Source organism: Sus scrofa, chromosome 8 (assembly GCF_054392235.1).
Source record: "Sus scrofa isolate SSC_HxYL_T2T_F1_AM1 chromosome 8, Sscrofa_HxYL_maternal_Yorkshire_Landrace_v2.0, whole genome shotgun sequence".
NCBI lineage: Eukaryota > Metazoa > Chordata > Mammalia > Artiodactyla > Suidae > Sus > Sus scrofa.
The window spans coordinates 79,120,529-79,141,431 of record NC_139390.1 but is presented as its reverse complement, the minus strand read 5'-3'; the positions used below and the strand labels follow the sequence as shown (position 1 = coordinate 79,141,431).

Below are 20,903 nucleotides of genomic sequence, written 5' to 3'. Positions count from 1 at the left end.
TCTCCGGCCACCTCACGCCTCTTTCTAAGAGCCAAGGAGGCACTTACGTCACCGTGAGGTCGAAGAGGAGCCCTTCCGCTCCTCCACGGAAAATGAGTCCATGCACCTTTAGCTTTTCTTAGCCCACAAAAAGCCTTCCCTTCTCCCACCCCGGTGCCAACGACTTCTCCAGCCCATTTCCAACAGTCCAGCTTTTTTCCAGACCTCTCCGTGCTTTCGTTGGACGGAGAAGGCACAAGAGAGGAAAAAAAGGGGAAACCAATTCACTCTTGTTTACAAGGAGTGAGCAAGTCTAGGGATCGGTCCGCGAGGGCGGAGCCGAGGGAGCCGGCGCTTCTTCATCCTTTCCCCTCCCTCCCCTGCCTTCCCCGCGAGCGGACGCGGCAGCGCCTCTGTCTCGCTTTTTCTTATTTTCCCCCCCTTTTCCCCTTCCTTTTTTTTTTTTTTTTTTCTTTTTCCTCCCCTTCCCCCCTTTCACCATTTCCCCTCGGAGGTGCTTCCCCCGGGCAGGGGCAGAGCCGGTCTCACCCCCCGCCTCTCCCCGGCCCCCGCCGCCCTATGGCGAGAGGGAACCCCCTCCCCACCCGGGCACAAGCGGCGGTTGGAGGAGCGGGACCCGCGGCGGCGGCTTCAGGTCCGGGGGCGTCATGGAACTAATTCGCTGACCGACCCACCGGCCGCAGCCGTGCGTCCCGCTCGAGCGCCAGCGCCCTCCGGCCCAATTCCCCCTCTTCTCCCTCCTCAGTCGGCCCGGTCCTCGTCACGCGCGCCCCGCCGCCGCGCGCTGAGAAAAATGAGGTGGTAACGGGCCCCCGGATGACCCCGCGTCACCACTGTGAGGCCTACAGCTCTGCCGGGGAGGAGGAGGAGGAGGAGGAAGAGGAGGAGAAGGTGAGGGGGCGGGGGCGGGGGGCTCGACGCGTCCCCGCGACCCCTGTGCGCGCGCCTTCCCCTGTTTCGCGTCGCCGCGCTCCCCACCTCGCCACCCCAGAAACCTTTCGGACGCCCGCCTGGTCAACTCGGCCCCTTCCCAGTTTGGAAAGGGCTCCGCTGGTTTCCCCTTTCGGGCCTTTTTTTTGTGTGTCTGCAAGTAACTTTTTTGTAGCACCAGCAAATTGCCTACTAGTGAGAGTTCTAGGCTCCGGAGCCCGTGGGATGCACAAAGACGGGGACACACCCCCACCCTTAGACCTCGGTGCTCGGGCGGGAGTGAGGGGAAGATGCTTTATAGTGCAGAGCCGGGGGCAGGCCAGATGAATGGGGTGACCCGCCAGCGCGGCGGGAGCTTGTGGGAGAGGGACGTTACCTAGGGTTTGCGTGGGTTCGGGCATCTGGAGAGGTGAGCTTTGAGTTACACCCCGAAGGGCATAAGAACACTCCAAAATTGAAAAGAAGGCCCTCTGCCGAGCCAGGGGTTCCACTGCAGATCATTTTGGCAGGAGTTGAGAATTGAGTAGCAAAATAGTGGAAGGTATCTCTTCCGAGGGCGGATGGAATGTGAAGCTCTTTGAATGTCAGACCAAGGTATTCAGCTTTTATTCTGTCACTGGGAGCCATCAGCGTTTGAGCTGCAGCAGTGTGACATGATGATAACACTTGGAGGGGCTCATCGGACAGGCATCATTCTGAGTGGCTTGCAACCTATTGAATCTTCACAAGAGCAGATAGTTGAGCGTTTTTACAGATGAGGGAAACTGAGGCTAGGCTTCATAAGATTGACTTTCCCATTAGGTGACTGCTGGAACCCAGTGGCCAGAATTCCAGCCCCAACAGCCTGACTATGCTATGTAGTGTCTGCTGAAATGAGAATAGCGTTAGCTGTCTCTAGCCATTCCAGGTCATTTGTGGCAGATGAAATAGAAGGGAACCGGCAAATAGATGATGGATAGGATTTAGATTTGCTAGTCTGGGACCAGACACATCAGAGATTCTGAGGAGCAGAAGTTTCTTAATACTGATGAACAGCAGACTGGTAGTGATAATCACCTTGTGTTGGGAAGGTGCAGTGGGGATGATTTGCAGTTACTCTTAGGTAAGTGAGTTTATCTAGCAGTGTGACATCCTAGTCGTTTAGAATGGAACTCAAGATTGGAAGCTTAATATGTGTGTACATGTTTTATTCTGATTGTATAATACTTTAAAAATGAAAAGCATTCACCTTTGTGTACGAATTCATCTTTAAAAGGGGCTTGAAAATAATACTATCCTTTATGTTCGAGTATTAAATGAGTTAATATGGCGTAGTACTTTGAACAATGCCTGGCGCAGTAGTAAGCATTCATTGTTTTTAGTTGTTAAGCTCTTAACAAGTGTAAGCTACCAGGCACAGGGCTCAACTCTGGAGAATGTCTGCCATCAAGGAACTCATAGTAGGAGAAACCAGACTACAAATAATCAGTTATCATGGAGCAATTAAATGCAAAGGTAGAATTATGTCCAAGTACACATAATGCAAACCATTGCTCTGTAGAAAGGAGAGTGCAAGCTGGAGAAGGACATTTCAGTTGAAAAACAATGTGGCAAGGTGTGGAAATTGGGAAAGAGCAGGCTATTTTGGAATTACAGGTACCTGTAATTCATTATTAGGTTAAGGGCTTAAAGTCAGGGAGGTGATACTAGAACATGAGGCTTTTGTGTGGTCATATTAATCCCTCTTTTTAGAAGTGAAGTGAAGATCTGCAAACAGCACCGGCATCAGTATTATTAGTGGAATTGGTATTAGATCATAATAGATAAAGTAATTCCATGTTAATGAAGTTGTTTCTGTTGTATAACCAGTACTGTGCAGCAGTTTTCCTCAGAAGAGCAAGAGGCCCTTTATGTAGATCTGTAATATAGTTTATGCTGTTCAATAAGCATTTTATAAACTATTTGCCCAGACAGTAAGCTATTTGATAAGCAGAAGCACAGAAATTAAAAGAATGGAAGGAGAAATGTGAAACACATCAAGTTCAAAGTGTGTGGAATATACCAACCAAAATACAGTCAAATTTTTGTTTTTTAGTTACTAGAGACTTTTCTATCTGAGCAGTCAGAATTCTGAATATGACCAGTAATAGGCATAAAATAATAATCTGCACCTACAAAGTTTTGTTACTTAAAACAGTCAAGTTACTTTTTTTTTGTCTTTTTAGCTATTTCTTGGGCCGTTCCCACGGCATATGGAGGTTCCCAGGCTAGGGGTCGAATTGGAGCTGTAGCCACCGGCCTACGCCAGAGCCACAGCAACGTGGGATCCGGGATCCGAGCCGCGTCTGCAACCTACACCACAGCTCACAGCAACGCCGGATCGTTAACCCACTGAGCAAGGGCAGGGACCGAACCCGAAACCTCATGGTTCCTAGTCAGATTCGTTAACCACTGCACCACAAAGGGAACTCCTTTTTTTTTTTTTTTTTCTTTTTTTTTGGTCTTTTCTAGGGCTGCACCTGCGGCATGTGGAGGTTCCCAGGCTAGGGGTCGAATTGGAGCTGTGACCGCCACAGCAATGCCAGATCCAAAGAACCGCGTCTGTGACCTACACAACAGCTGACGGCAAAGCTGGATGCTTAACCCACTGAGTGAGGCAAGGGATCATACCCGCACCCTCATGGTTCCTAGTTGGATTCGTTTCCACTGTGCCACAACGGGAACTCCTCAAGTTACATTTTTAGTGTTTAGTGTTTTATTCCTTAGGATTCATTAGTCATCTAACTCAGACTGTTTTAGACATTAGGAAACAGGCTTGTGGACTAGGAACCATGAGGTTGCGGGTTCGATCCCTGGCCTTGCTCAGTGGGTTAAGGATCTGGTGTTGCCCTGAGCTGTGGTGTAGGTTGCAGACGCGACTTGGATCCTGCGTTGCTATGGCTCTGGCGTAGGCCGGTGGCTACAGCTCCGATTCAACCCCTAGCCTGGGAACCTCCACATGCTGTGGGAGCAGCCCAAAAAATGGCAAAAAAAAAAAAAAAAAAAAAGCAATGTAAAAAATACCCCAGTAATACAAGCACTTTCTCATAAATTACAGGTTTTGTTTTGCTTTTTCTGTATTCTTGTTAACAACTGTAAAAAGAAATTACCTGGATTCACCTTTTGTTAACCTTTTACTCAATTTGTTTTATCAAATTTTCCTTCCCCCAATCCTTCCCCTCTCCCCCGCATTCATTTTGGCCCTTTATACCTGAACTTTTCAGTGTCGATTTCCTGAGAATAGAGATTTTCTTTTATGATCACAGTAATCAATTTTAGTAAATTTAACATTGATACATTTACTTTTGTCAAATATGTCCAAATTCTTATTATGTCAAATGACCTTTATAGGGTTTTTCTCTCCAGGACAGGATCCTGTCTAGGGTCAGGTATTGCACTTCAATTTTTCTGTAGCTTGGAAAATGTGGAACATCCTCGTAGGTGTCCGCTATTCTTATTGTCTCATTTACATTATTTATACTCCATTTCTTTAAGGGAATTTGAACTTTTTTCCCCTTTGTCTATTTCCCTATTGTGACCAAAAAATGGTACTTTTCTTCTATCGAGATGATGTATTACATCAGTTTCTGAATGTTAAACCAACTTTGCGTTCCTGGGCTAAATTCCACTTGGTTATGGTATATAATCCTTTATGTTACCAGATTCAGTTTACTAATATTTTGCTGAGGAATTCTTTATTTAAAAGAGATATTGGTCTATGGTTTTTGGTGTTGTTGTCTTTGGATTTGGTAGCGGGATAATAACTGGCCTCAAAATGAGTTGAAAAGTGCCCTCTTTATTTTTTGGAAAACTTTGTGAAGAATTTCTATTTTTCTGTGAACATTTGGTAGAATTCACCAGTGAAGCCATTGAGCATGGGCTTCTCTTTGACATTAGTTTACTGATTGAATTTCTTTACTTGCTCTCTGGCTATTCAGCTTTTTCTATTTCTTAGGTCAATTTTGATAGTTTGTTTCTAGATGTTTGTTTCATGCAAATTGTCCAGTGAATTTGGATACAAGTGTTAATAGAATTTCTTTGTGGAGTTCTCCTGGCACAGTGGTTAATGAATCGGACTAGGAACCATGAGGTTGCGGGTTCAATCCCTGGCCTTGCTCAGCGGGTTGAGGATCTGGCATTGCTGTGAGCTGTGGTGTAGGTCACAGATCCCACATTGCTGTGGCTTAGGCTGTCAGCTACAACTCTTATTAGACGCCTAGCCTGGGAACCTCCATATGCCTGGGGAAGTGGCCCTAGAAAAGGCAAAAAGACCAAAAAAAATTTCTTTGTAGTTCTTTTTATTTGTATAACATAGGTGATAATGTCCCCTCTTTATTCCTGATTTTAGTACTTTTTCTTTTCTGTTTTTTCTTGACCAGTGCAGCTGAAGGTTTGCCAATTTTGTTGCTCTTTTCAAAGAATCAGCTTCTGGTTTCATTGACTTTTCTCTTTTTTGTGTTCTCTAGTTCATTAAATTTCCACTCTGATATTTATTTTCTTTCTTCTGACTTGCTTTAGACATAATATGGTCTACTTTTTCCAGTGTTTTAAGGTAGGAGGTTAGAAAATGGACCTTATCTCTTTTTTATTTGTATTTATCAAAATGTAGTTGATTTACCATATTGTGTTAGTTTCAGGCATACAGCATAGTGATTTGGTTATACATATGAGATCTGTTTTAATATAGGCACTTACAGGTATTTCATTGTTTCCCGTAAGTTTTAGCATGTTTGGTCTTTTTTATTCATTTCAAAGTATTTTCTAATTTCCCTTTGTTTTAAGAAAGTTGTTATAGCATGTAAATATTTGAAAGTGTTGTTAGGAGCCTTAATTATAGGAGATTGAAAAATAGGAATCCCTTGAATCTTATAGTTCTTTTTATGATTCTATTTTACATGTCACTCTCTGTCCCTCACGCATCCTCCCCTAAAAATAATCTTCAGAGGAAGCATGTAAAGGAAGTAGTTACCAGCGGTAGCCAGCTATTGAGGTGCGCTGAGGCAGATCCTGGTGAGCCACTCTGTTGAGTGTAGCTCAAGGAATGGAATAATTAATTTTTAACAAAAGTTAATCAATTGTAGACTAAAATTAGAAGAAGCCTTAGAACCAGTGAAGTTCAATCTCCATCCAGTATAGGTGTTTCTTCTAAATACTTTTGGGCAGGTGATCATATAGTTTACACTGTTTCTGAGGTTGATTGATATGTATTTATGTTGCTTTAGATGAAATTACAGTGAGTGTGTTTATCTGATTGTGGAAAATTTGAGAAAAGTACCAAGGCAACAAAATTGGAATCTCAGAACATCTCAGCAGAATATAACAATAGATGGAATTTAACAAGATGATTTTTTTTAGGAGTTACTGTCATGGCTCAGTGGAAACGAATCTGACAAGTATCCATGAGGACGCAGGTTCAATCCCTGGCCTTCCTCAGTGGGTTAAGGATCTGGTGTTGCCATGAACTGTGGTGTAGGTCACAGACATAGCATGGGTCCTGAGTTGCTATGGCTGTGGTATAGGCTGGCAGCTGCAGCTCCAGTTCAACCCCTGGCCTGGGAACTTCTATATGCCACAGGCTGCAGCCCTAACAAAAGCAAAAAAAAAGATGACTTTTTTCAAAAGAATGAATGCATTTAAGGTTTTAACAGGGAATATACACTACCCCGCCCCCCGCAGGGCACCCAAACCCTACACACAATGTCATGGGGCAGGTTAGGGGGAAGTTTGTTTAGGAGTGTACCTTAGAAAGTCTATCTGGGAGTTCCCGTCGTGGCACAGTGGTTAACGAATCCGACTAGGAACCATGAGGTTGAGGGTTCGATCCCTGCCCTTGCTCAGTGGGTCAAGGTTCTGGCGTTGCCGTGAGCTGTGGTGTAGGTCGCAGACGCGGCTCGGATCCCACGTTGCTGTGGCTCTGGCGTAGGCTGGCGGCTGCAGCTCCGATTTGACCCCTAGTCTGGGAATCTCCATATGCTGCAGGTGTGGCCCTAAAAAGGATGGGGAAAAAAACAAAAACCATGAATCCAACTAGGAACCATGAGGTTGCAGGTTCGATCCCTGGCCTCACTCAGCGGGTTAATAAGGATCTGACGTTGCCGTGAGCTGTTGGTGTAGGTTTCAGACGTGGCTCAGATCTGGCGTGGCTGTGGCTGTGGCTGTGGCATAGGCCTGCAGCTGTAGCTCTGATTAGACCCCTAGCCTGGGAACCTCCTTATGCCATGTGTGTAGCCCTAAAAATAAATACATGAATTAAAATAAAGCTAATGATCTTAGACTGCATTAATAAACTGGTGCCAACTTAGAACAGCAAAAATCATGTCATGTGAGGAACTCTTGGACAGTTTTTCAGCTTGCAAAAGATAAACTTGTGAGCATGATAGCAGCCTTCAAACATTTGAAAGATTGGCCTGTGACAGAGATTGGACTTGAGTATTTGTTTTTGGTTATGGTTTTTTGTTTTTGGCCCCAAGGGTTGAAACGAGCCTTTGTTTGCATCCCTTTTTCATCAGGATACTGTTCTGTGGGCATTGTTAGCAATAAAAACATGATATTAGTAGATATGACTACAAAGGGATTTATAATTTATTAGGGGAGATGGTGAGAAGCTACTTTCAGAAGGGAGAGAAATCACCAGATTAGAGAATCAAAAGTTCTTAAAATACCTTTGAGATGGAACTTTCAGGGTAGTTATTATTTTCCCCGAGTTATTTTTTTCTTCTGAGTATGAAAAGTGCTTCATGCTCAATATAGAGAATTTGTAAAAGCCCAGAATTTTAAAGAAGCAAAAAGAAAAAAATTCTAGTTAACCAGAGGTAATTTGCAGTAAGTGAAGTATGTGGTGTGATTAATAGGAAAGAGGATGGTAGCTGGAGTTGGGGTGGGAGGAACATGGCAATTGAAGATTAGGTTTGTGGGTTTTTTGTTTTTTTCAAATTTTAAATTTTTATCAAAAATTAGGGACTTCTCATATATTCTAGACTTAAAAAATGTTTTAAGACTCCCTGGAATCTAAAGCTGATACATAATACAGGTAAAAGGAAATAGTTATATGAGGTCTGTAATGAAAAACACGTTCCCCTGGTGCAGGGCTTCCCCACCCTTTCTCACTCGGTAGAGGTTCATCACTCTCAGCTCTTACCTGTTTTTCTTGTTATTTTACATCATATTTTCAAATAACTTGACCTATTGCTATTTTTGGATAATTTCACTTTTAGATATTATTTACAGTTTTCCTCTGAAATATAAAGATGAGGCTTTCATTCTATCTCTCCCCGTGCCCCACATCCTCCCAGTGTAGTTTTATCACAGAGTTTGTGTTGAAATCTCTCTTCAGTATTTTCATTCTTAATGCTATGTAAATATTGTGGTATATTATATTTACCTTCTTACAAAATCTTTTTCTGAATTTAATAAACTTTTCAGTTGCGTAGCTTTCATCAAATCTAGTAAGGTCTTATTCTTCAGCAGCTTCTCAGTTCAATTTTTTATACATGTTCAAACTTCTATAGTTTTCCTTCAAAAAAAAAAAAAAAACCCCGGAGTCCCCATCGTGGCTCAGGGGTTAACAAATCTGACTAGGAACCATGAGGTTTCGGGTTCAATCCCTGGCCTTGCTCAGTCGGTTAAGGATCCAACGTTGCCGTGAGCTGTGGTGTAGGTTGCAGACGTGGCTCGGATCCCGCGATGCTGTGGCTCTGACTCCTATCGGACCCCTAGCCTGGGAACCTCCATATGCCCCAGGAGCGGCCCCAGAAAAGGCAAAAAGACAAAAAAAAACCCTAGAAACATCTCTAGTATTCTCAGTAGTCTTGCACTGATTTAGCCTGTTGGTCTTTAGACTTGGCTGCTCATTTTAGAGTGCTGGTTACCTTACTGTTGAGCTTTCTAGATCAACATTGTCCACTAGAATTTCTTGCATTGATAGAAGTGTTCCTTTCTGCACTGTCCAGTGGCATAACCACTAGCCATGTGGGGCTGTTGAGCACTTGAAGTGGGGTTAGTGTGACTAAGAAATTGTATTTTAACTTTATTAAATTCTAATGTAATAGCTACATGTGTAGCTAGTGGACACTATTGAAAGCACAGTTTCACACTGAATAAGTGGAAATGGGTGAGATTTAGTGTAATTGATGTGACAACTTTTTTTAATAAAGAGAGAGATTAGCCCTTATCTGGCTAGATTTTTAAGAGGAATATTTGGAACAAGTACTTTAAAGTATTTCTAGTAAAAAAAGCCTATGACTTAAAAATTTTCGATATAATAATATTCTGGCCAGGGTCCAAAAGTTCTGTCAGTTACATGATCATGTTTTTATTCTCTTTGAAGTGAGCATATTTAGATAACTGATGATTATTATAATGTTTTAATATGTATTTTAAAAAGCTGCTAAATCGTTTATTGTCTCATAACATTTTATTTTGTTTTATAAATTGCTTAATAAGTATCAACATATTTATATAATGCTATACTTACTATATAATTAAATACAGAGCACTGCTTTATATTTGATTTTATAGGTAGCTACATCAAGCTGGGTGGCAGGCAGATCCAAAGGATATCATGAAGTTTCTAGGGCCTTTGGAAAACCAGAGATTGTCTTTCCTGTTGGAAAAGGCAATCTCTAGGGAAGCCCAGATGTGGAAGGTGAATGTGCCGAAGATGCCTACAAGTCAGGTAACAATTTCTCTCTTCACTCTAGATAGATGACTTTTATTAGAGATAAGCGTACTACTCTCATGTGTAATAGTATCTTGACACTGCATTGGAGAAAAATGTGCCATTAAAGGATATGCTTCTTTAAGAATTAACATCTCTTCATTTCATTCTCAAAACAAAAGTGAACTGTTTTTGTTTGCTTGTTTTATCTGAGTTACATATTTAAGATAGGCCCTTCATTCCTCATAGTCCAATACTTTTAGTAAGCCATCTTTATTTCTAGGTAAAAAGTTTGCCATAGAGGTTGAACATAGTCAAATTGTCTTTAGTGAGCAAAAAAATTGCTCTTTCATGAATATATAAGGAATTCATGTAAACTAAGGCAGTGCCATATTGAGAGCTTCCAGGGAGATAATGAGCAGCTGACCTCTCAGTTACTGTTGGCTATATGCCTTTTCTTTGAGAAATTTCATATAATTAGTTATTTTTTACAAATAACTATGACATTTATCTACTCCAGAAGCATACTATGTGAGATGTCTTACACATCTTTTTATCCCTAGTACTTTTTATCCCTAGCACTGTGCTTGAGATAAAGAATGATGGCCAAGAAATTTTTGGTGTACGTAGGCAAATGACAATATCTAAATTCTTCCTGTGTTGGTTTAGGTTAACCTTTGCTCATAGGTTCTAATTTTCCAACCTGTTTCTATCATTCTGTCCCACAAAAAGCTGAGGAAATATGTTTTGCATTTATTGTTGTCATTTAGTGAATTGAAGATTAGTTTACTTGAATGAGTGCCTTTTGTACTAGGAACATTTGCATGTGCTGTCACATTTAATATCTCATTTAATCCATTGAAATAGGTAGAAGTCCCAGTATGCTCAAGACAGCAAATTAGTAGTACAGTTATAACTTTGAACCTTGAAGCAGTTTTCTTCCCATTATTCTTTGTTTTTTATTTTTTACTCATATTTGCTTGTGTGATTTTTTTAGATGACTGGGGTTTCAGTTTTTCAGTAAATGTTTATTAAGTATCTGCTGTATTCTGAGCACTGTTCTAGCATTGGGAATACAAGAATGAGAAAAATAAAAATTCCTGCCCTATGTTCTGACATTCTAGTAAGCCTCAAAGCTTTATTACACCTCTTTTAGAACCATTTCTTTTTTTCTTTTTTTTTCTTTTTTTTTTGTCTTTTTAGAACCGCACCCGCGGCATATGGAGGTTCCCAGGCTGGGGATCTAATGGGAGCTGTAGCCACCGACCTACGCCAGAGCCACAGCAACATGGGATCCAAACCGTGTCTGCGACCTACACCACAGCTCACGGCAACACCGGATCCTTAACCGGGGATCTAACCCGAAACCTCATGGTTCCTAGTCCTATTGTTTCCGCTGTGCCACACTAGGAACTCCTTTTATAGGTGTTTTAACAAATATTACCAAGGTTTGTAATACCAGAGAATGAGAATGTCTAAGGGGGATCTATTTAAGGTTTTGCCTTTGGTAATGCCAAGTAGAAGCCATACTTAATTCTTGTAAAATGTGTGTGGGCTTGGTCTGGTGGGAAGAGAAGATAAGCTAGAGGTAGTAGTAAAGAGCTATAGGGTTTGAGCCACTTGACGGAATAACCCCCAAGGACACTTCTATATTCCAGTTCTAATTCTTTTATTTTCTTTTGCGCCTCTCAGGGAACTAACTTTTCTACTTCCATTTCTACTATTGCTCTAAACATGGTTTAACTCCTTCTTGTCTCCCCCTTGCAGAAAGAAGCACAGTCTTGTCTCTAAAACAAACATGTATCTTTCCTAACTTTTCCAATTTTTTTTTTTTTTTTTTTTGGTCTGGTTAAAATAGAAAAATAAAATATTTTTAAGCTAATTTTTGTCTACTTTTCTTCTTTCTACACCTAAACTCGACTTCATTCTGTTCTTTCACAGTTTTCTTGTAATTGACATTTCCTATCATGCAGTTCAGGACAAAGTGGTCACACAAGAATGTTATACACCTATGACTCCTGTTCTGTGTGCTCCTAGGCACGCTGTACTTCCTGACAGCTCACAGTATTACAATTCCCAGGTGGTTTGACTGAGTTCCTTTGGGGTAGAGTTGTGTCATTTTTGTTTACTGGCGTATAATAGGCTCACAGTAAGTACATGTTAAATGAACGTTGATTATCATTTCTTTATAATTCATCCAGATTAGAGAGGTTCTCTTATATAATAATATTTTGAAGTACACAGCAGTTTTGTTAGGAATTTGGGGGGAAAATTTGAAAACTGGTTCAAGTGACATGTACTTTGAGATAGTCTCTATTTTGATATAAAAAGGTAAAGCCCTGCCTCGAGCTGTTTATATAAAGATGATTTTCATTAGCCTTTTGAAACTAAGGAACCTTTTTGGCCATCCAGTTATGTGATTTCCAAATACAGGATTTGAACCATTGGGCTACCAGGTGTATCACAGTCACCCAGGAGGCTTCTTATAGATGCCAGATACTCTTCCAAACCTGCTGGGGCTTGTGGCAACTATGGAAATTTGCATTTCAAAAAACTTCATTGTTTTATTAATATGTGTTAAGTTTGGGAAACACTGATTTAGTCTAACCACACAATAAAGTGTTCTCACATCTCTGGTAAGTGATCCTCTGTTTTGGATACTTTGTTTGTTCCACCAGGGAAAAGCTCTATAAATCATTGGAAAGCTTTGACAGGAACTCCTGTCTGTCTTTTTCATTTTAGTTTATTCTGGTGAGTGTGTGATAGTATCAAATTGGGTTTTAATTTGCATTTCTTTGCAAACTCATGAAATTCGGCAATTTATTGTGTGCTTATTGGCCATTAAGTACACTTTTTAAGTAAAATATCTGTTCAGACTTTTCACCTCGTTTTCTCTTGCGTTCCTTTTTGAATTGTTTTGTTAGGAGTTCTTTCTTTTGCAAGCTGTATGTTTTATACATATCTTTATAGCTCTATTTGTGTTGTATTGATGAATAGAAATTCTTAATTTTTAATGGCCACATTATCAAACTTTTTCCCTTTTTGCTTAATCATTTTATAGAAATGTTTGCCTACTGCAGAGTAATGAAGATAGGATTCTTTTTTTTTTTTCTTTTTGTGTGTTATGAAGTAGGAGTAATCGCATCACAAGTAATCCTTCTCCATGTAGAAAACCAGTACCATTTATTAAAAAGAATTTTTTACCACTGCCATAACGTACTTTTGTTAAGTGACTGCTGTAAATGGGTAGATATATTTGTGGGTCAGTTTCTTGCTTCTTTTCTCATCATTGTTCTGTCTGCCTCTCTTTAATACAACACTGCCTCAGCTTTGGTGGCATAATTTTTTTAAATTTAAGATTGTCTTGGCTATTTTAAGCCTTTTGCCCTTCCGTATGTGTTTTTATTTTTATTTTTTTTATTTTTATTTTTGTCTTTTCTATGGCTGCACTCATGGCATATGGAGGTTCTCAGGCTAGGGGTCTAATCGGAGCTGTAGACGCTGGCCTACACCAGAGCCACAGCAATGCAGGATCCAAGCGGTGTCCGCGACCTACACCACAGCTCACAGCAACACCGGATCCTTAACCCACTGAGTGAGGCCAGGGATCAAACCTGCAACCTCATGGTTCCTAGTCAGATTCCTTAACCACTATGCCATATTGGGAACTCTCCATATGTGTTTTTAAACATACTACCAATTTCCAAAAAAATTAAAAAATTGTGGGGATTTTGTTTTTATTGAATCTGTATATTGATTTGGGGAAAAATTAACATGTTTATGAGTCTTCTAATCCATGAACATAGAATATTTCTCCATTTTTCTGTAAAGGTGATCTTCAGTTTCTTTTAACAGTGTTTGGTAATTTAGGTTTATTCCTGGGTGTTTGAGTCTTCTTGAGGCTATTACAAGTGGTATCATTTTAAATTTTTTTATTTTTTTATATAATTCTATATGCTGGTATATATACTTTCTTGTTTTACAGAATTAGCTAGGGTCTCTCTTTTTCTTGTTTTACAGAATTAGCTACAGAACACTGCTGAAGTCTTAAATTGAGGAGAGAGCTTTCAATGTTTCACCGTTAACTAATATTTGCTATATGTATAGTTCTTAGTCATACAGATTAAGAAATTCCTTTCTCTGCCTTAGTTTGCTAACAGATTTTTTTCATAAGTAGGTGTTGAATTTTTATACATCATTGAATTTTGCTGACATTTTGGATAGGAGTTTCACATCTGTGTTCATGGGTGAGATTCATTTGTAATGCCTTTGTTAGGTTTTCATGATAAAGTTATGCTGGCTTTGTAAAATGATTTGGGATTTTTTTGAAAAAATGCTCTCAGTTTGTTTAGATTGTTACTATTTCTTTCTTTCTTTTCTTTTTTTTGTCTTCTTGCCATTTCTTGGGCCACTCCCATGGCATGTGGAGGTTCCCAGGCTAGGGGTCCAATTGGAGCTGTAGCCGCTGGCCTGCACCACAGCCACAATCACAGCCACATGGGATCCGAGCCGTGTCTGCGACCTACACCACAGCTCAGGGCGATGCTGGATCCTTAACCCACTGAGCGAGGCCAGGGATCGAACCTGCAACCTCATGGTTCCTAGTCGGATTCGTTAACCCCTGAGCCACGATGGGAACTCCATTACTATTTCTTTCTTAAATGTTGAAAGGTTTCACAGCAAAGCCACCTTGAGATTTATCTATAGGAAAATATTTAATAATCCAATTTCTTTGGTAAATATGAGGCTAATCAGGTCTTCATCTAAATCTGATCTCAGTTTTGGTGAATTGTGTTTTTTAAGGGGTTTTTTTTCATTTTATTGAAAATATCAAATTATTTGTGTAAAGTTACTCATAAACATCGAAAGGGTCCATAGTGATGTTTCCTTTTTCATCTTAGTTGATTTGTGCTTTTTCTTTCTTGATCAGTCTTGCTAGAGGTCTGTCAGTCTTTTAGTTCTGTTGATTTTCCCTGTTGTACCTTTGTTTTTAGTTTTGCTCTTACTTTCACTATTTCTATTTTCTTTGTGTAATTTACTGTTCTTTATCCTGATATATGCTTAAATAATTGATTTTCCAGTTTTCTTCTTTTTTAATATATGCATTTAGAGTTATAAATTTTCCTCAAAGCATGACTGCCACCCTTGCCTAATTTGTTATTAGATCCAGTATTGGGTTCTTAGGTTGATTTGTTATATTTTTTCAGTTTTAGAATTTTTCTTTGGATTTTTTATATGTTTCATTTCTCTAGTGAAAATTTTCATCTTTTCATCTATTTTCCTTCCTCTGTTTGCCTTTATATTAAGTCCTTTTCTGATAACTCAAAGTCTGAGATCTTTTTACTTTTTTTTTCCCCTCTTGGATTTTGATCACTTGGTTTTTTCTCTTATCATGCCTGGTTATTTTTGATTGGTTGCTGAACTTTAGGAAAAATTGTAGGTGCTCTAGATGTTATCTTTCTGCAGCTGGGTTCAGTCTTCCCTCTGGTAGGCAAACTGAATAGATTACACTTTAATCCACTGAGGGCCTGTGCTGATTGGAGGCAGTGTTGCTGTTGTGTATGGCTTCATGCACTTCTGGTTGCCCCCAACTCCTAGAGGGTAGCCCAGGATTCCAGCTGAGAGCTTGGGGTGTTTACCAGCTCCCCTTATTCCTGAAGGGTGCTAATAAACTCTCTTCTTAACACTGTTTTGCTTTTCACTCGCTCTCTGCTTAGTCTCTTAGATTCTTGTCCTAACTTCATAATTTCATTTAGAAAATGTTTAAAGAGGAAAATCAGCTGAGGGTCACATTCAGAGCTCTCTGACTCTTCCTCTTCCCACTAGGTTCTTGGCTCTTCAAGTCTCCATATTTTGTCTCTTTCCTTGTAAGACTCCCCAAAGCTCTCTTCATTTCTTTGCTCAACTTTAAGCCTTTTGCTGTACTCACAGGATGGGTGAATGCCCAAAAGGGAAAGCTATGCAGAGTGTTGACTCATCTCTTTTTGTTACCTTCTCTCTAGATTCTTGGCCCCTCAAGGCCTGGTTATCCTAGAAGTTCTGATACCTTCCTCTTGTTGTTGTTGTTGTTAATAGCTTTTCTAGTTGTTCTCAGCTAGAGTGAAGACTTGCTGCTAACTATTCAGTTGTGGCCGGAAGTGAAAAGGTAATTTTTTAAAAAGTGTTGATCTGTTTAGCAGGTGTGACAAGAGATGCTGTGGGAGCACAGGAAGATACTTTAGCCCAACTAGAGTTATCAGGGAAAAGTACCTGGTTGGGAATGACCACTGAAATAGCTCTTAAAGGATAAATAATGGGGTAAAAGAGAGGAAAGTGTGTTCCAACAAGAGGGAACAGTGATAGAAGATGACATGGCAGGAGTAAGGAAGAACCGTAAATACAAGTACTGCTCTTATGAATTTTAAGGGAAAGTGATGAAACGTAAGTGAGGCTAGAGAGGTAGGTCATAGAGGGATTTGTATACCATCCCTGGGGGATTATAGTTAATCTTTTAGGTAATGGTGAACCTTTTAGATTTTAAAGCTGGGGAGGATTTGTGTTTTAATGATCAGAATAGCAGTAGGTGGAATATAAAGCCCTGTGTTTTACCATGTTGAATCAAACCATCATAAATTCTCTTTGGGGTTAGTTCAACCCTTTAACCCCATTTGAGCAACCCATATGAGAGAAAACAGATCCTTTGATCAGGAAATACTCTTAGGGGTAGGCAGACTCTGCCCTCCTTCTCCCTTCCCTCCTGAGTGGGATTAGGCATATACCTAATTTTTAAAAGGTATTCTGATAATATTACTGTTCAGTACATGTTTGAAATGATTGGAAAAAATGATCTTAGGATCAGTATCACTTCAGTTAAGAGTGAGTCTTCTCATGGGGCTCTCATCATGGCTTGGCGGAAATGAATCCGACTAGTATCCATGAGCACGCAGATTCAATCCCTGACCTCACTCAGGTTAAGGATCTGGCGTTGCCGTGGGCTGTGGTGTAGTTGCAGATGGGGCTCAAATCCCGAGTGGCTGTGGTGTAGGCTGGAGGCTACAGTTCCAGCTCCAATTTGACCACTAGCCTGTTATGCCCTGGTATGACCCATAAGCCGTGGATATGCCCTCCCTACCCCCAGAAAAGAGTAAATCTTCTCAGACTGTTGTCTTTTGTGGAGTTTTTTTGGTTATCATTAGTTTTAGCTAGTGATAGTACTAGCCACGCAGGAATGCTCTTTTGGCCCTAGTTTCAAATTTTAAAATAGAGGTTATGTTAAATTTCCAAAAATTTTTGTTAACTAATTGTATTATAATTGGTATAAAAGAATTATTTATATGTAATTTACGTGTGTTTTGTAAATGTTTTTTCTGGCATCATTAAAGCATCAGGTATTTCTAGATGTGGGAAGGACAAAACTAGTATTTAAGTGCCTTTTACATTCTATGTGCTCTACACGTTATATCATTTAGTTATAAATATGGTATGAAAATCTATTTAACTGTGTTCCCCTGTGTTAAACCCATAGTTAGAGCACATTATGTCCATCTTTTGTAGGACTTCTTAACAGTTATATGTTTGTATTAATTGTTTAATGTCAAATACCAAGTCACATTATGTAATGCAATCTGTCATTTAGGGATTTTTTTTTTTTCTCCTTTTCCTTGCTTCACAAATAGTCACCCTCTCCCCTCACTCTTAAAATGCGTCAGCTGCTGTCTCCTCTAAGAACTTTTTATTCCCCTCCCACAATGGGCCAGGTGCCCTTCCACTGTGCTCCTCTAGCACCCTGTTACATACATCTGTTTTGGTTTCGCTTTTAGTTTTAGGATTTTGGGCTACAGCAGCTTGATGTAGGATCTCAGTTCCCAGACCAGAAACTGAACCTGGGCTGCAGTGCCACTAGATCACCAGAGAGTGCCCTACATTTGTTTTAATGCTTACCATATTTTATTGATATTTTTTGATTATTTGCCTCACCATGAGACTTAAGTTTTGAAGTTTAAACAGGGAGTTTTTCATTCTTCGTTGTATTCCCATGGTATATTATAACAATCAACACTTAATATCATTTGATTTACATTTGAACTAAACTAAATTTTTTTACAGTCAAATATTTTCAGATTATTGTTCATGGTCTTCACATCATCCTGGTGGTGAGATGTAAAAATATAAGAGGTTGTAAATCATCTTTATTTCATTTTCTTGTCTGTATTTCTTGTGCAATCTAGGGTCAGTCTTTATTTGACAAAGGGTATTGACCAGAAGGTGAATGTATGGCAGTTATAAACGACCAGTTATAACTGAGTTTTGAGCTAAATGTAAAAATTATGTGTATGATTAGTTTGGCCAACACAGAAACACTTGACTTTGTTGTGCCAAAGCCGAAAACTGACAGAAAGAGGAGTTGGAATAAAATAAGGGCAACTTGCCAGTGCAGTGAGGAAGGAGAGAAGAAATTCCAGCTGAAATACTGTTTGAGGAGATATATTCTCAAGATGTACATCTCAAGCTCTTAATGCATCTTTCTGTGATAATAGCAATCAGTCTCATAAAGTTGACCCTGAGTGATCAGGAAGAAAGATTTAAGCTGTGGTTCCTATACTTTCTGAGGAATGAGATAAAAGAGATTTCTATCCAAAATGGTCATGGTGATGATAAATCTTGCAGTGTTTAAACCTTTACTTGTCTGAAACCCTCACTTACTGAAAATAATCTTTTCCATTAATCACGGAGTCATTTCTGTACACTTTTGTGTTTACCACGCAGAAGTAGTACTTATGTGGAAATGTTTCATGTATTAGTAGAAGATTAAGTATTACTAGATTCGTTTTGTTTTTTTATGGTGCCTGCAAAACTCAAGATAAAGGTATCTAAATCATTAACTGTTGCTTTAAAATGCGCACCTTTTAAAAACTAAACCCATACTCAGCAATTAAAAATAACATGTAGGAAGATTAAAACATCAATAATGTTTAGTGTTTGTATTGTATCCATACAACTTGTGATGATAAGTTGGTTCAGGTTAAGTTCTTCGCTGTTCTTTCATCATTTTTAAATGTATAGTTCGTCTGTTGTTCATATCTTTAATTTATTCCTATTGACTTTTGTTTTGAATAAGCTGTTATCCCATTTATATTTCCCGAGGCAGTTTAAGGGCCACTTGCTTCATTGGAAAGAAATTCACTATATTTTTTTATTCTCAAGAATTGAGAGGCGTTCCTGTCGTGGCGCAATGGAAACGAATCCGACTAGGAACCATGAGGTTTCAGGTTCAATCCCTGGCCTTGCTCAGTGGCTCAAGGATCCAGAGTTGCTGTGAGCTGTGGTGTAGGTCGCAGACATGGCTTGGATCTGATGTAGCTGTGGCTGTGGCGTAGGCCGGCAGCCGTAGCTCCAATTAGACCCCTTGTCTGGGAACCTCCAGGTGCCCTAAAACAAACAAATAAAACAAAACAACAAAAAGAATTGAGAAAATTTAGTTCTAAAATTACTATCAGTTGAGAATAATGTTACCTAAACTTTAAAATGTTATATTCCCTGAAAACCTCAAAGTATAGGTGTATGATGAGGTGACAATGTGAAAGTTTTATTTAATAAGTATGAAAAAAATTAATATTAAATGCTATAACATAGTACATAAGGTTTTACCTTCATTTATCTCATTTGACAGATTTTGAATAAACTTAAAAGTATTTTTGAACATATAAACACTTATTCCATAGCATTTGCTAACCTTTTATAGGCAATAATTATAAACTATCCTTGTTAATAACTTGAAACTTTACTTGTTCTCTTTTATTTTTATTTTTTAATTGTTCCCTTGTAGAATGTTTCTCCATCCCAGAGAGATGAAGTGATTCAGTGGCTGGCCAAACTCAAGTACCAATTCAACCTTTACCCAGAAACATTTGCTCTGGCTAGCAGTCTTTTGGACAGGTTCTTAGCTACTGTAAAGGTAAATATTTTAGAATACACTTACATACAGCTTCTTTATTGAGGGTTTATATGCTACACTAGGGGCTATTAGTAGAATATTCTACAAAGTGGATGGAGTGGAAAACCTGATGATAGATATATACCTATAAAAAGACGTGATGTCTTCTGCTCTTGCTTTAAGTTTTCAGAAATGTTTCTAATTCTGTAATTTTCTTTTGGCTACCAGTATTCATAACTTACACTTAATCTATGAGAGTTTTGATCCTTTGATTTTAATACATATCATAGCATTGGCAGAATGTTTAGTCATCTTTTAACACACTGAGGTCTAGTTGTGAATAGCGAATCAGACTAGTATAAACCTATTGTATATTTTTCTGTCACTACTTATTTATTGAATCCCTTTTGTGTAGCTTTCTGAACAATATATAAATACTTTCTAGAGGCATACATTTGGAGTATAACAAGATGAACTGTCATAAAATAACTTTGGTGTATTTTTGTTAAATGGCATTGTTAGAAATAAGTTTTATGTTGTCCCTGTTGGTATAATGTAGCATTGGTTATATTATGTGAAATCAATCATAGTAGCCTTCAACAGATTTAGAGCAGAAAGTCAGCATTTATTCAGTGGCAAGATGAAAAAGCAGAAGAGCTATTCATTTTTCATTTGAATGCCAGGAAAATGTAAGCTGGGGGAACTATGAATTCAGTGCTAAAGGTACTGTATACTTTGTTATTAGGTATTTTAAAAAAAAGAAGCCAAAAAAATTATGGAGTGGAAGAATTTGGATGGTTACTCAGTTACCTTTCTGTGTTTCAAACTTCTACTTTTGAGAAATTTAAAGAAACTTTAATTATAGTGATATTGATTTCCTGAAGTTTGGGTTACTGAGATGCCTGCATTTTCCCCAGCACCAAGTCCCTTCCCCCTTCTCCCTATTCCTTGACTGTAGCTAATCCCACTTTCATAGGGAAAGATGAATTGGAAGTCAATGTCCTGTCTTGGGTTATGTGTTTTTTCAAAAAATTTAATGGGCTTACTTAGCATCTATCATAGAAAAGATTTTTACTGACCTTATTGTTAAATGAAATTTCTGTAACAGAATTTTGCCAAGTAAAATCTCATTATTTTCATGTTTCTTATTTAATGGGTCCTGTTATGTTACTAGCCTCAGATACTCTTACTTAGAGATGATTAATCTATATTGAAATTAATCTATATCAATCTCTATAATTAATCTATATTATAGAGATGTTTAATCTGTATCGTTCAGTATAGAAATATCTCTATGATTATATTGTTCAATATAGAAACTATAAAATGCATTAGAGTTTAAAGGTGCTTAAAGCAGACCTTCAGCGGGCTGCAACAGTGCTTCTC

General features: G+C 39.1%; 1 protein-coding gene across 1 annotated transcript in view; it reads left to right on the top strand.

The window, feature by feature from the left end:
- Positions 1-347: 347 nt before the first annotated feature.
- Positions 348-20,903, top strand: part of CCNI (cyclin I) — a 31,908-nt gene continuing 11,352 nt past the window's right edge. The window contains exons 1-3 of the mRNA XM_003129097.7: positions 348-891; positions 9,466-9,622; positions 19,410-19,538. Coding sequence (XP_003129145.1) covers positions 9,509-9,622; positions 19,410-19,538 — 243 coding nt within the window. The 5' untranslated portion in view covers positions 348-891; positions 9,466-9,508. The remainder of the gene's footprint in view (positions 892-9,465; positions 9,623-19,409; positions 19,539-20,903) is intronic.